Genomic DNA, 12,414 nt, shown 5'->3' on the forward strand with positions numbered 1-12,414 from the left:
CCATAATTCATTAGGTGCGTTTAGGATCACTGCCTGAATTTCTGAGCGTAACCTTTTCCAGAGAGTATGTGTGCCCACGGCAATTCCCCTCTGCAAATACAAGAACCAAATACAATCTTGTAAGGCGCTGATGTCTTTCACTTTTCTAACACGTAGATATACCCTGCATAAAAAGACAAGATCTCTTTAATTGGATAGTACTGTCTCATTTGGAAGGTACTTTTAATTACAGTATATACACAATTTCCCTCTTCGCCACTTTACATAGTGGCAGCTCCAGAGGAGAAATGATCTTCCAAATGTACAAGGATTTAGCTGAACATCTATAGAGATTCAGGTTTTGAGAGCTGGGGAAAATTTTGTGAGCTGGACGGTATTTGGCTCCCTCTTGTGCTTTTTGTTTTTATGACACTTGCAATGTCCCAGCCTTCCTTCCCTGTGTTCCTTTGCCTGATGGCTAAATGCTTCTTTAGTGAACGACAGAGAAAAGAAGAGTCAAATTCACCCTTGGTGTAAAAGAGCATCACGAGCCATGTATAAATACAGACTAATTCTTCATATAGATTTTCCTAGCTCATGCTGGTAGTTTCTCAAAGTTTCTCAAATCATGGTGTTTCTCATAGTCATACAGAGTCATTGTAGGGGACAAATGCAGTTTTGTCTATTCCAGGTCCCTTAACAGCTCCAGACAGGTCTGGGAATCCCTGTACACCTTTTCCAGTGATATCATGAGTAATATATCAACTTACAAATGCCCTCTATAGGGAAGAGATGCAGGCAGTTGGAAGAAGATGCATTTTCTTCCTGGAGAAAAAAATCCCCATCATATTTAAGACCCTGCAAATGCTCTGTTCCTTTTGATTTTATTGTGCTGGTTAATTGCATATCAGGCCAGTGGAGAACGTTTGACATCTAAAGACTGCCCTGTATAGGGAAGTTTTTAATGTTTGATGTTTTATTATGCTTTTATATTTGTTGGGAGCTGCTCAGAGTGGCTGGGGCAACCCAGCCAGGTGGGTGGGGTACAAATTAAAGAAAAATATTATTTATTATTATTTCTGTTTCTAAAATACCCTGCAAACTCCAATGTCCCATTTCTAACAGTCACATTCCTTTTCAATTGGAATCTTGATTGGAACCAATTCACAAAAGCAATTCATCATCTTCACATATTTTGAGTGTCTAAATTTCAAATCAGAAACTTTTTTTTTTCTCTGGAGACCTACTCTAAACGAGAAGCAGGGTGGCTGGGTGGAGACCCATATCCAGCTCCTCAACTATCTCCCTTGAAGTGACCTCCCAGCAAATCCCTTTAGTAAAACAATACGTCCCTCCACATTTCTTTCAGTTCTGGATTAGCAGTCGGGAAAAGGGAAGGTGCAAGAGCAAAAGCCTTCCTTTAAAAGGCTAGAAGAGACCGCTGCCTGAAAACCCTGCAGAGCTCTTGCCAGTGTTGATAACTCTGGCCTGCATGAACCAATGATCAGATACTGAGACAGCTACATATGTTGTTGAGACTCCCATCACTACCTGTGAACATGGCCAACAGTCAGAATGGTAGGAGCTGCAAGTTCAGCAACAAGGGAGAGGGGTCCATGGGCTAACCACCCCTGCGCTGTAAAACTCATGGGATGAGAGATACAGCTCCAGTTTTGCTTTATTGTTGATGCACAAAAAGGACTAACGTAAAACAAATTGACCAACAGAGCCAGCTTTAATCCAGTGATACTGAACTATATACATCATGAAGAAATCTCTCGTTTCCAGGTCTCATTGTTAAACACAGAAAACAGCTTCAGCTGTCCACACTAAACTATGACATCACCTTCTATATAACAGGACCATTGAAGAAAGCTCTCAAGTGAGCAGGAACTTGCTGAGAATGATGGGTCGTTTTGACCAGAGAAAAAAGGCTAGCAGGAAACAAAAACTTTCAGAAAGCAAAACCGCTCTATTAAATAGTGTGTTGAAATCCTGAGGGAGACACTGAAAAGGTCACATCTATAGACTAAAAAACCCACAAACTGCTAAACTGTTCTACTTTCAGCTTTTCCATTAGGCAGCAGCTCTCCTTTCAGTGTTACTGTCAATATGTTTCAGCTCACTTTATTGTCAGTGTAGAACTAGCCATTATGGTCAACATAGTACTTCTACCAAAAAACAAGCCTTGTGTAAAGTTTTCACTTTTCCTTATCGCCACTTGCCCTGTGCCATTTTACCACTTCTGTTGACCACTGATGTGGTGCAGGGGTCGGGAAACGGACGATACAACAACAACACAACACTACCAAGTGTGCATAAAATGTTACAAGCAGAGAACACAACAGAAGGTTGCCATTTTTGGTGGCAGCTCCTGTGCCGAACAGAAAATCTAGGTCAGCCCTCAAGAGATCAAAATAACCAGCTGCCTATCTCCAAGGTTCTCTGGGGACATTTCCCATGATTTTATTTACTTGTCTTGCAAACTCATAAATGTCTGAGGAGGATCCTATAATATCAATGTAAGTTGGGTATAGTAGAACCAGAACGTTTGGATACTGGCTCCTTAACATCTCACATGCACGCTCACGTCTCCGCATCTCAGAGTTGTTGGACATTTCATGTGACAATCTTTCTTTACGCAGAAAGCCATATAATTCTGCCAACAAGCCTTCAACCCTATCTTTTGCACATCTTAACGGTATGGAACCTGGTTTTGTTTTGTCACTCTTTAGATATATGGTGGTGACCTCCCCATCTTCAGCTGCATAACTAGTAACACCACATTCTTTTAGAATCCTTTGGTAAAACTCGTCTCTAAATGTTATCATGTAGAGATATGTATCGGTGTCAAGGGCAACAGTTAGTCCCTCCTCCTTGATTTCATTTTGCACAAAATTATTTTTCAACTCTGAGGATAATCCACTGTTTGCCTGTCTTGTACCAGGCCTGTGATCTGATGCTTTCAGATTTCTTGCAACATGTTGTTCTGAAAGGGAATGCTTTATGTTTAATAAGATATTCTTTTGGAGGGCACTGATGGCTAAAAATGGACCCTGTACACTTATTAGCCCGTTAGATTGTAATGGCCCAAAGCTCAAATTTGGGAACTTCTTCTTGAAGTCTTGCACCACACTTTCCAAGTTGTATTTCTCTCCAAATGGGGACAAATTGAGGATGCATGTCACGCAGGTAAAAATCTAGAGAGAGAGAGAGAGAGAGAGAGAGAGAGAGAGAGAGAGATCATAACTGAAAGGCAACACTAGACTTTTAGGTTACAGGCACCTGTGTGCGTTTCTTTACACTGATGCCTTATTACACTTAAGACGAGCCCTGCTGGATCGGATGACTGCCCTATCTAGTCCAGAAGCACTGTTCTCACATTGGCCAACTAGATGTCATGGGAAGCCCAAAACAAGAACCTAAGTGCTACAACACTCTACCCACTTGTGGTCCCCAGGCATTCACGGACAAACACTGCCAGACATTGGGAGGTAGAACATAGCCATTATGGTCAGTAGCCATTGATAATCTACTCATCACTCCCATCGCTCAACTCCTCAGTTGCCCCTTCTCTGTGAAACATTAGACTGTAAGCTCTATGGAGAAGAGATCTACTGTTATCATTATTTACACAATGACATGGACATTCACTGTGCTGTATTGTTATCTCAGCTGAAATTTAACAAAGAGCAACGGTCCTGACAAAAAAGAGCTCCTTGGTGACACCTGCCACTTCACAACTTCCCCCACGCCCCCATTTCTCTCTCTCTATGTATGTGCATATAATTATGTATGTGCATGTTTTTATTTAGCGTTAAGTCAGTTGGAGACCTTCAAGTGAGACATGACTAACAAGTTTCACAAATAAATAAAATAAACTGCAAGGCTGGAGATTCTAAGAAAAAGAAGAAGAAAAGTCGAGCTGTGGTAACTTACACTTTTTCCATATGACGACACTTTCAAGAGATAACCCACAGGCAGCCTCTTGTCCTCTAGGCAGTGGTCGCCTTTCCTGAGAACATTTTCGGCATCTGAGAAGGAATTCAGATTTTGTCTTGTAGAAAGAAGTAAAAGTCAGAATGCTTTGTTGCCAACCCAATTCCCAGAATACCTCGATTTTGGGGGAGGAAGGGGGGGTCCCTCTCATTGGTAGTTTTCCTCTGGGATTCCTTCCCCCGCTGCCAGTGTTCGATACTTGTCTCCTGATACTTTTTTTGCACCACGCAAAAATTGTTCCGAGGAGAATGACGGCAGCCTGTCTCTTTAGAAGATTAATTGGCAGCAATTTTACTCCCCCCGAGGCTTAGCTGCAATTTTTTCATCTGCCAGGCAGCGTACTATACGTTCCATTCTTGTGCAAGTAGTTTAAAACACCCACGCAAATGCTCTCTCTCTAAAGCCTCGCTGCATTTAGGTGTCTGACGAATGGCAGGCAACCTTATACACTGTGAGAGGTTTCAAACCCAGAGTACGCCAAGCCAGGACGTCAAGAACGCAGGAGTTTTACAGAGCAAGAATTCCGCTTTACGGTTAAGGACCCAAAATTCTAATTTCCTTCCTGTGACATTACCTCGTTCATCTTCAAACGTTACATATGCCACTCCTTTTGTTGATGTTGGGTAGGCAACATCCTCCACATCGCCACCCTTATTCTTTCCCTTTTGAAAATGAATCATTAATATGTCGGCCATGACGTCGTCACTTAGGAGGCCATCTGGAACACCGCAGACCACAATGGTTCTTTTTGGCTTGGCAGCTTGTGCGGTGGCCTGTGAAGAAACACAAGGGACACTGAAAGCGCCAGGTCCGCGCCCCACCCCCCTTCAGGCTGTCACTAAGGAGGGGTTCAGTCGCATCCACTGCCAAATTTAAGTTTGCCCAATTAAAGTGGATGGAAGTGGTGTGGTGCAACAAACACACTCAAACACAAAGGGTGGGATTCAACATAGCGCTAAGGAGATTGCTCCGTTGGTGCAAGCTTGCTTGACTGAACAATCACTCCGTCACATGCTGGTCTGCAGGTTCTCCTGAACCCCCAAGCAAATTTGGGGGAGACTGTGGGATGAGGATGGGAGTCTTATTGTGCTATCAGGAGTCCTCGTCCGGGCTTTCGTTAATGGAACTAGGGAGGACTACATGCAATAAGGGAAGCAACAAACAGCTGTTCTAGAAAGTGTGGGATAACAATTGATTGATGAGAAGGCATATAACCTCCATCGAAAGAAATCAGGACGAATGCTGCATAAACAGCAAGTGTATTCTTATTATTCATTTGATTCAATTCAGCCCCCACCTCTGTAAAGTGACGTAGCGATGCTTGTAAATTTGTGATGCCATAGTACTTAATTTTTTTAAAAAAGAGGGGATTTTTACAGGCCTTTTAATACAGAAAGTACAAACTGCTGAGGAAATTGTATTGCTCGTATTGTTGACATGAAACGGATGTTGTGCTTCAACGAAACATAAAATTAAACAAAATAATTAACACTCACTCCCGCTATAGACTTCATTCCACGAAATACCAAAACACAAGAGTCTCACTGTTCTGCGCACATAAAATTTTCCTCAGAACTGCCTTTTGGCCTAATTCCTATTCAGAAAAAAAAAATTTGTTCTCATCAGTTCCAAAAAAAAAACCAGCCCATAGGACTGCGGTCCAGCGCCGAGGGCCTTCTGGCGGTTCCCTCACTGAGAGAAGTGAAGTTTCAAGGAAACAGGCAGAGGGCCTTCTCAGTAGTGGCTCCTGCCCTGTAGAACGCCCTCCCATCAGATGTTTAGAAGACATTTGAAGGGAGCCCAGTTTAGGGAAGTTTTTTTAAAAAAAATGACTGATGTTTTAATATCTTTTTAATCTTCCCTTGGAAGCCACCCAGAGTGGCTGGGGAAACCCAGCCAGACGGGCGGGGTATAAGTAATAAATTATTATTATTATTATAGCCATGAAACAGAATGGTCTCACTCTGCAAGAGTTGCACATAGTTTCAACACTGAATGAATTAATCCCTGGCTACTTTTCTAAAATGTGTACCTACCGGCTGCTTTTCTACCCAAAGGCATCAAACAAACCAATTGAAAACCATGATCTCACCATTCCCCATCAGGAGTGACATGGCTTTAGTATGTATGGAGTAGCACATCATTTTGCACATAATTTGGTGTGCCAGTGTTGAGACGATGATAGGAAGAACTGTCAATAATTGCTGACATCTTGCAACCTAAGCTAACCTGTACATTGCACTTAATGTCTATTCCTTGGGTTACTGCTTCAGAAAGGAGACAGGGCAGCGCAGTTGTGCTACAGCCTGCAAGCACTGCTGTAGGAGGGCTCTTTTTTAAAAAAATACATTATAAAATGACAAGAAATCAGAACTATGATTACCATCACTGTCTCTTATTTCTAAAAGGAGTGAAGAAACACGACTCAAATAGACAGCTCAGCAACCTTATCCGCAAACTTTTAATCCAAGACGATGCAAGGACTATTTTTAACACACTTCATGCTAAATATTCCTTTGCGTGGCTATTCCCTCCCCCCCGCCCACAGGTGGAATGAATGAAGACACCGGACACAAGTATTTAGGTTAATGGGCGAAAATGGCCACAACTTTATTGATTACAGGTAGGAGAGGTATTGGCTTTAGGCATTGGCCCCTAAACGACTATCCGGTCTAACCGGGAAGGGTTAAACACCAACAGGGGGAGCTACCCAAGATGCATATCCCTAGGCGCTCCCCGAGGGGTTACCGCTCGGGGGCGCGCTTTAGGCCCTAGCCTCCGTAGGTTTCGGACGAGGCGCGCCCCTCGGAGTCCTTTAACGAACTACCCTTCAGGCATTGGGGGAGGTGATGGTGCTCCTCCCCCCCCGATCTCATTTGCATGACAATACCCCGGCCAATGCCTACCGCCAAAACCGAGGAAGTTGTGACAATTTGCTACGAGGTAGGCGAAAAAACCAAGTGGCTCCAAACCAGCCAATTAGCCAAATGGAAAAATTCCTACCCGGCCCCTTGCGGCGACCAGCCGAAGCCCATAGCAATGTCGATGGCTAACCTAAAGGGCGGGTGGGTGGGAAACCGCATCAACAGCAAGGGAGAAAAGGGGCGAGCCAAGGGCTGCCCCGACCTTAAGTGGCCTCTAGAAGGCCCGCCCCTGCCGCCAGCCGATTGGCTGGCACGCGGGGATGCAAAAACAAAGGGAATCCCTGCTTCCCGCGAGGCTGACGCCAGCCCCGCGGGAGTGTGGGCAGGGTCGAGAGCCCGCAACCCCACCTCCTCCTGAAGCTCGGTAGTGGCATTCTCCTAAAGGACTGCAGAATGAACTGAATCTTCTTTATCGTGTGCATGCAGAATGGAAACTGCAGAATGCACAAAAATGTATGCATTTCCTACAAAAGGGACACAAAACTTTTGATTCCAGAGTATGCTAAAGCTACTCAGTACTAGAAGTGCTGGGAAAGGAAGCAGATTTTTTTTTTTAATCACAGGTTTTTATGGGCATTTCCTTTCCATACCCTAAAAGCCCCTCCTAGAAAAATAGCTTTCCCTCCTCCCCCACTGCTGTTGTCTTGCAGCTAACAGAATAAAATCAGGCTGCTTTTGATTTTTCCCTCTCTGAGAAATATATTTATGCCAATCAGAAAATCAGGGTGTGGGGAGGGAGGCCAAGGTGAATGCTAGAAATGGCTGTAATCAATTGCTGTTGTTGTCATCCATCTGTCTCAAGAGACAATGGAGTGCGCTTCCTGGGGTGAAGTCAAGCCACCGTGTTAGCAGCTTCAAAGTGACCTACCTGGGGCCACAGGTGAGAGCTGAGTGCAGGGTGAGGACCAAAAGTGGTCGGACCAGCTGCCCCTACAAGAGGTACTACCCCTACCCATATACTCTGGGTTTTCAAATAAAGCTAGCATATTCCACACATAGGTTCGTTTGTCCTGCAATATCTTGATGCCTGGCATGGAGGACTCCAGGAGTCTTCCAGCCTTTTACTGGCTTTCTATTGCCTTCTATTGCCAGTCTTCATGCCTGTGCGGGGGGAAAGCTGGCAGAAAGATTCCTTTCTCACCTCAGCTCATGTGCTTGGGTGCACAGGTTGAGCACAAAAAGTCTAATACCAAGACCAGCAAACTCCCTCCCTCCCAACACATCCTTGACCCTCCACCTCCATGCAGGGGCCCAGATGGCTCAATGACATGTTCTCTGCATCTCTGGCCCCATCCCTTACCTTGGGAATGATGAAAGGTAAAAGGAAAGAAGGAAGGAAGGAAGGAAGGAAGGAAGGGCGGACAGACGAACATACGGAAGGACGGAACCCCTTCGGATCATACCAGAGGACTCGGGTCAGCCATACTCAGCTCTGGCAATCCTTAAAGTCATAGAAGCCAAAGAGATAGGGAAAACTAACCTTCAGGCTTGACATACCCAACTTATCCCCTTCTCTCCAATAAGCAAAACTCTGCAACGGAGTGCACATACATTCCAGTGCAAACTCTGACAAGATTTACTGCCACTAACCATCAAAACCCACACAAGTGCAGGAATATATATGAAAAGCCAAAAAATAAGCCAGGGCACATTTGAGGCAAAATCAAAATCAAAAATCAAATCTACAGCCAGACTGGTTCTACATGTTAGCACCTCTCCTCCTATTACTATGCTTATCCTTAAAAAAGTATATTTTAAAAACAAAACAAAAAACCACCACTGGATACCCTCCTAAAATTGATGAATCCATGAGCTGAAGAAAGAATGCAAAACTAGTTAAAGAGTGATGAGAAACACAGAAGGAAAGTTTTTGGAGCTTTCTTGAGGCAATGTAAATGAAGTGCAATAGCTTTTCAATGAGATATTCTAGATGGAATGAAATGCCCTGCTTACCATATACTGTGCCTCCAAACTTCCCATGTGGCAGCGCTAATCTTATAAAGAGGCATAAGCAGTAGCAGTTATCTGTAGCCGACAGTCACGCAGTAAAATTAGTATTAGCACTGCACTGTCCTTTGGGCTACTTACACAGCTGGAGAATGCAAATGATCCACTCTCTGCAGAGTCTGGTCCAATATGCTGGAAACTTTTAAGATTGATTGCTGGTTTCTGCTCTCTCTAAATTTACATCTGCATTAGCTGTGCTTCATGTGATCTGTACCCATAAGTACCACAAGTAGCTTGTTCAGTCCACACATCATCCTACATCTTTTCCCCACTTGCGTCTGACTCATCTTTAGTGGAAAAGTACCTCAATGACCAGGAATTAACTCCCATGCAACCAGTGTTCGAAACTCCCATTGTCCTAGACAATGCGTTTTGCAACAGGGACTTTCATTAGTGCAAGCGATTTCTGAGCTCTGGGAGCAGTACTGAGCCTAGGTTTTCAGATTAAAACTGCAGAGTGGAAGGAAAGGAGGACTTTTTTCTGCCTCCCCCCTTCCAGCTACTCTCTGAAGACCGGAGAAGAGGCCCTCTTAAGAAAATTAAAGGAGTGGGCAGGGAAAGGACTAGAGCTTGTGAAAAATGAACACAATATTTTAGCTGCAGTTCATTCATTTTCAGCTTTGTATTCTTGTGTGCCTAGACATTCTGTTGTTGCACCCATAACCTAGGTTTAAGTTGCCATTTCATATCTCAGTTTCTAACACTGCATGCAACGGACATCTTGACATTCCACAATGTCTTTCATCTTGGTTATCATTTCAAAATTCCTCGTCCAGATTTTTCCCCCTATCCCTAACAATAGAAAATTATTTCTCTCTCACACTCCAGATACTTCTTAGTTATCAGAACTGGAGTATACCTGCACACCTTTTCAGGGGGGAGGGGAGGGGAGGAAGCACATTGCAGAACCGTTATCTAAGTATGCAAGAATGCAGAAACACAACTACATATATATTTGGTTGTTTTTTTAATGACTGCCCAGCGGGTCAGTGAGGGGCCTGAGCATAGGAAGCATATATGTACAGGAAAAGCATACAGAGCAGGAGAAGGCAACCAGGGGCAACCCAGAAAACAAAGGACTGCAACAAACTGCCTTGCTGGTTATTGCTCTTACATATGCAAGCCACTGTGAGAATCTTTTCCCACTGAAAGCAAGGGAACTACAAAGGGATGCTAGTAGCAACTGGGACACAGTGGTAAGCTTGCTGGGACTGGCTGCTGGAAACCCAGGTTCAAATCTCCACTCAGCAATTAAACTCACTGAATTACTTTGGACAATGCACCATCTCTCAACCTAACCTACTACACAGTGTGGCTGTGGGGCTACAACACCACTCTTGAGTTAGTTGAAGAAAGTGTGAGATTCAAATGTGATCATTAACTTGTCACCGTCGTCATTAGTCTAAAGTTCATCAGCGATGAAGGAAAATTGTTTACTGCATCCTTTATTGCCATCCATCAGAGACAGAAAGGGGGAGGTAATGCGGCCAGGTTGCCTATGATTCATTTCAACTCTCATAATTTAGGTCACTTCCGGATGTGCTTATTTACCATTCAACCTGATCAGGATGACTAAAATTTGTAAGGAGGTTAGATTATGTCAGCTGACTTGTTTGCAGAGAGGTAAGATGTTGCATCAAGCTATTATGATTAATATTATTAATAAAATTTGTATATTGCTCTATACCTGCATGTCTCAAGCAACTGTTACCACACATCACCTATTTCCCCATTTATTACCTTATTGCAAACTGTTCAGTTTTTCCAACTCTTAACAGTGCAGCCTTGAATTTGCTGATATGTGTCTGAGAATGCCCACTGGTGAAAAAACAGCTTCTTCTTTTGTTGCTATTGTTAAACAATTGGGAGTCAGAAACCAATCTACTGAAAAGCCCTGCAGATCCTTATCTAGCTTCTGCAAGCTCCTGCTCAAAGGGCCCTCATCTTATGTCCATAGTCTTATTGCAGTGCTTTCCAAGCCAACCTGGTACTGGGGATGGAGATGTGTTTTAAAACCTTTTTGTATAAGCCAAGGACAGAAATATATGCAATGATCTTTTGATTCATCATGCTAGTGCAAAACCAAGCGATACTGATCACAAACAGTTGCTAAGGTAACTAAAGGCGCCTATCAAATTACCAGAGGCAATGCATGAAACCAAAAGAGGCCCATTAAACAAAGTTTCCTGAGTGCACGTCATAAAAACATGGAGCTCAAGAGCTCCTGGAAAAATTAACTTAAGTTTCTTAACAATCTAGGTTTAAAATTAGTTTATGCAGATGCAGATTATCATTCTACTGATCTGCGTCTAAGGTGTGATTAAAAAACAACAACCAAGCATTTGCTAAGATGGAACATACTCCGCCACTGGAGATCTCCCACTGGCGAACTAATGCCAGTGTAATGGAAGAAGCAAAGATCACCAGTGTCAAAGCAACAATTCTTCAACATCCACTTCGTTGGATTGGACATGTTGTGCGGATGCCCGATTATCGTCTTCCAAAGCAACTACTCTATTCCGAACTTAATGCTGGTGGTCAACAAAAGAGGTTTAAAGGCTCTCTCAAGGCAAATCTTTAAAAAAAATGTAGTATAAACACCGAAAATTGAGAAACACGGGCACAGAACCTGTTTGGCAATTTGGTGTAGCTACAGAGGAAGGGAAATATCGGAGGGCGCTCGAAACGCGACTACTCCACCCCGGGGAAACGCTCCTGGTTCGGCGTCTTTCCAAAGAGCCATCCTCTAGGGAGCTTCAGAAGACCCAGCATTTGCTCCACAAGTCCCCGTCAGCAAGGCAGATATAAAAAGGCAACGCTCGATCACTTGCCATAGTCGCGCAGATCTCGCCTCGCGAAGCGTTCCTCCTGGAAGATGCGACGCTAAAACATTTGCTTTCGGTTTCTGTCGAGTGTTTCCCTGAAAACTTGGAAGGCGGGCTGGCAGAGTGCATGCTGGGAAGTGTAGTTCGTTCCAGTTAGGCGAGAGAGGCATTACGCAACTTTGTCTAGGCGGGGCAGAGAGGCGTCGAAAAGCCCTCGCTCGCTTTTTTGTATTCAATGAGGGAACCGAAGGGTCTTGTATTTTCGCTGAAAAGAAAAGAAGAGACGAGGGAAGCACTCGTTGCCTATCGGCGTCTTCTTTTGATTTATAAATGTGAATAAATGAATAAACTTCATTTAATTCTCATTTAATCTTCCAAGAGCTGGTTAGCTCATGCTGCTGATAACACGCAAGGATGCAGATTTCTGTCCCCGTATGGTACAGCTGCATATTCCTGCATTGCAGGGGATTGGATCGAAGATCCTGTGTTGATCCCTTCCAACTCTGCAATTCTAGGGTACTTTTGCAGTCTCGTCTAGTCTGTCAGGAAGAAATCCAAACAGCCAAGCTTTTTCCATTACTGCATGCACAGAAAAGTTGTTAAAATACTTCGCTGCACGAGCCATTTCTGTTCCACATCTTTTAATTCGAAGTTGGAGATGGACATCAGTTTAACATATC

General features: G+C 43.7%; 1 protein-coding gene across 1 annotated transcript; it reads right to left on the reverse strand.

Annotated features, from left to right (window-relative positions):
• Nucleotides 1–1,695: 1,695 nt before the first annotated feature.
• Nucleotides 1,696–11,843, reverse strand: RBM43 (RNA binding motif protein 43). The gene is made up of 4 exons (XM_083713345.1): nt 11,741–11,843; nt 4,553–4,751; nt 3,919–4,013; nt 1,696–3,179 (listed from the first exon to the last, which is right to left on the reverse strand). Exons 1-4 carry the CDS (start codon nt 11,741–11,743, stop codon nt 2,409–2,411), a joined length of 1,068 nt encoding a protein of 355 aa, XP_083569471.1. The 5' UTR covers nt 11,744–11,843; the 3' UTR covers nt 1,696–2,408.
• Nucleotides 11,844–12,414: the final 571 nt, after the last annotated feature.

The sequence above is a fragment of the Podarcis gaigeae genome, assembly GCF_964106915.1.
Source record: "Podarcis gaigeae genome assembly, chromosome: 1".
Taxonomy (NCBI): domain Eukaryota; kingdom Metazoa; phylum Chordata; class Lepidosauria; order Squamata; family Lacertidae; genus Podarcis; species Podarcis gaigeae.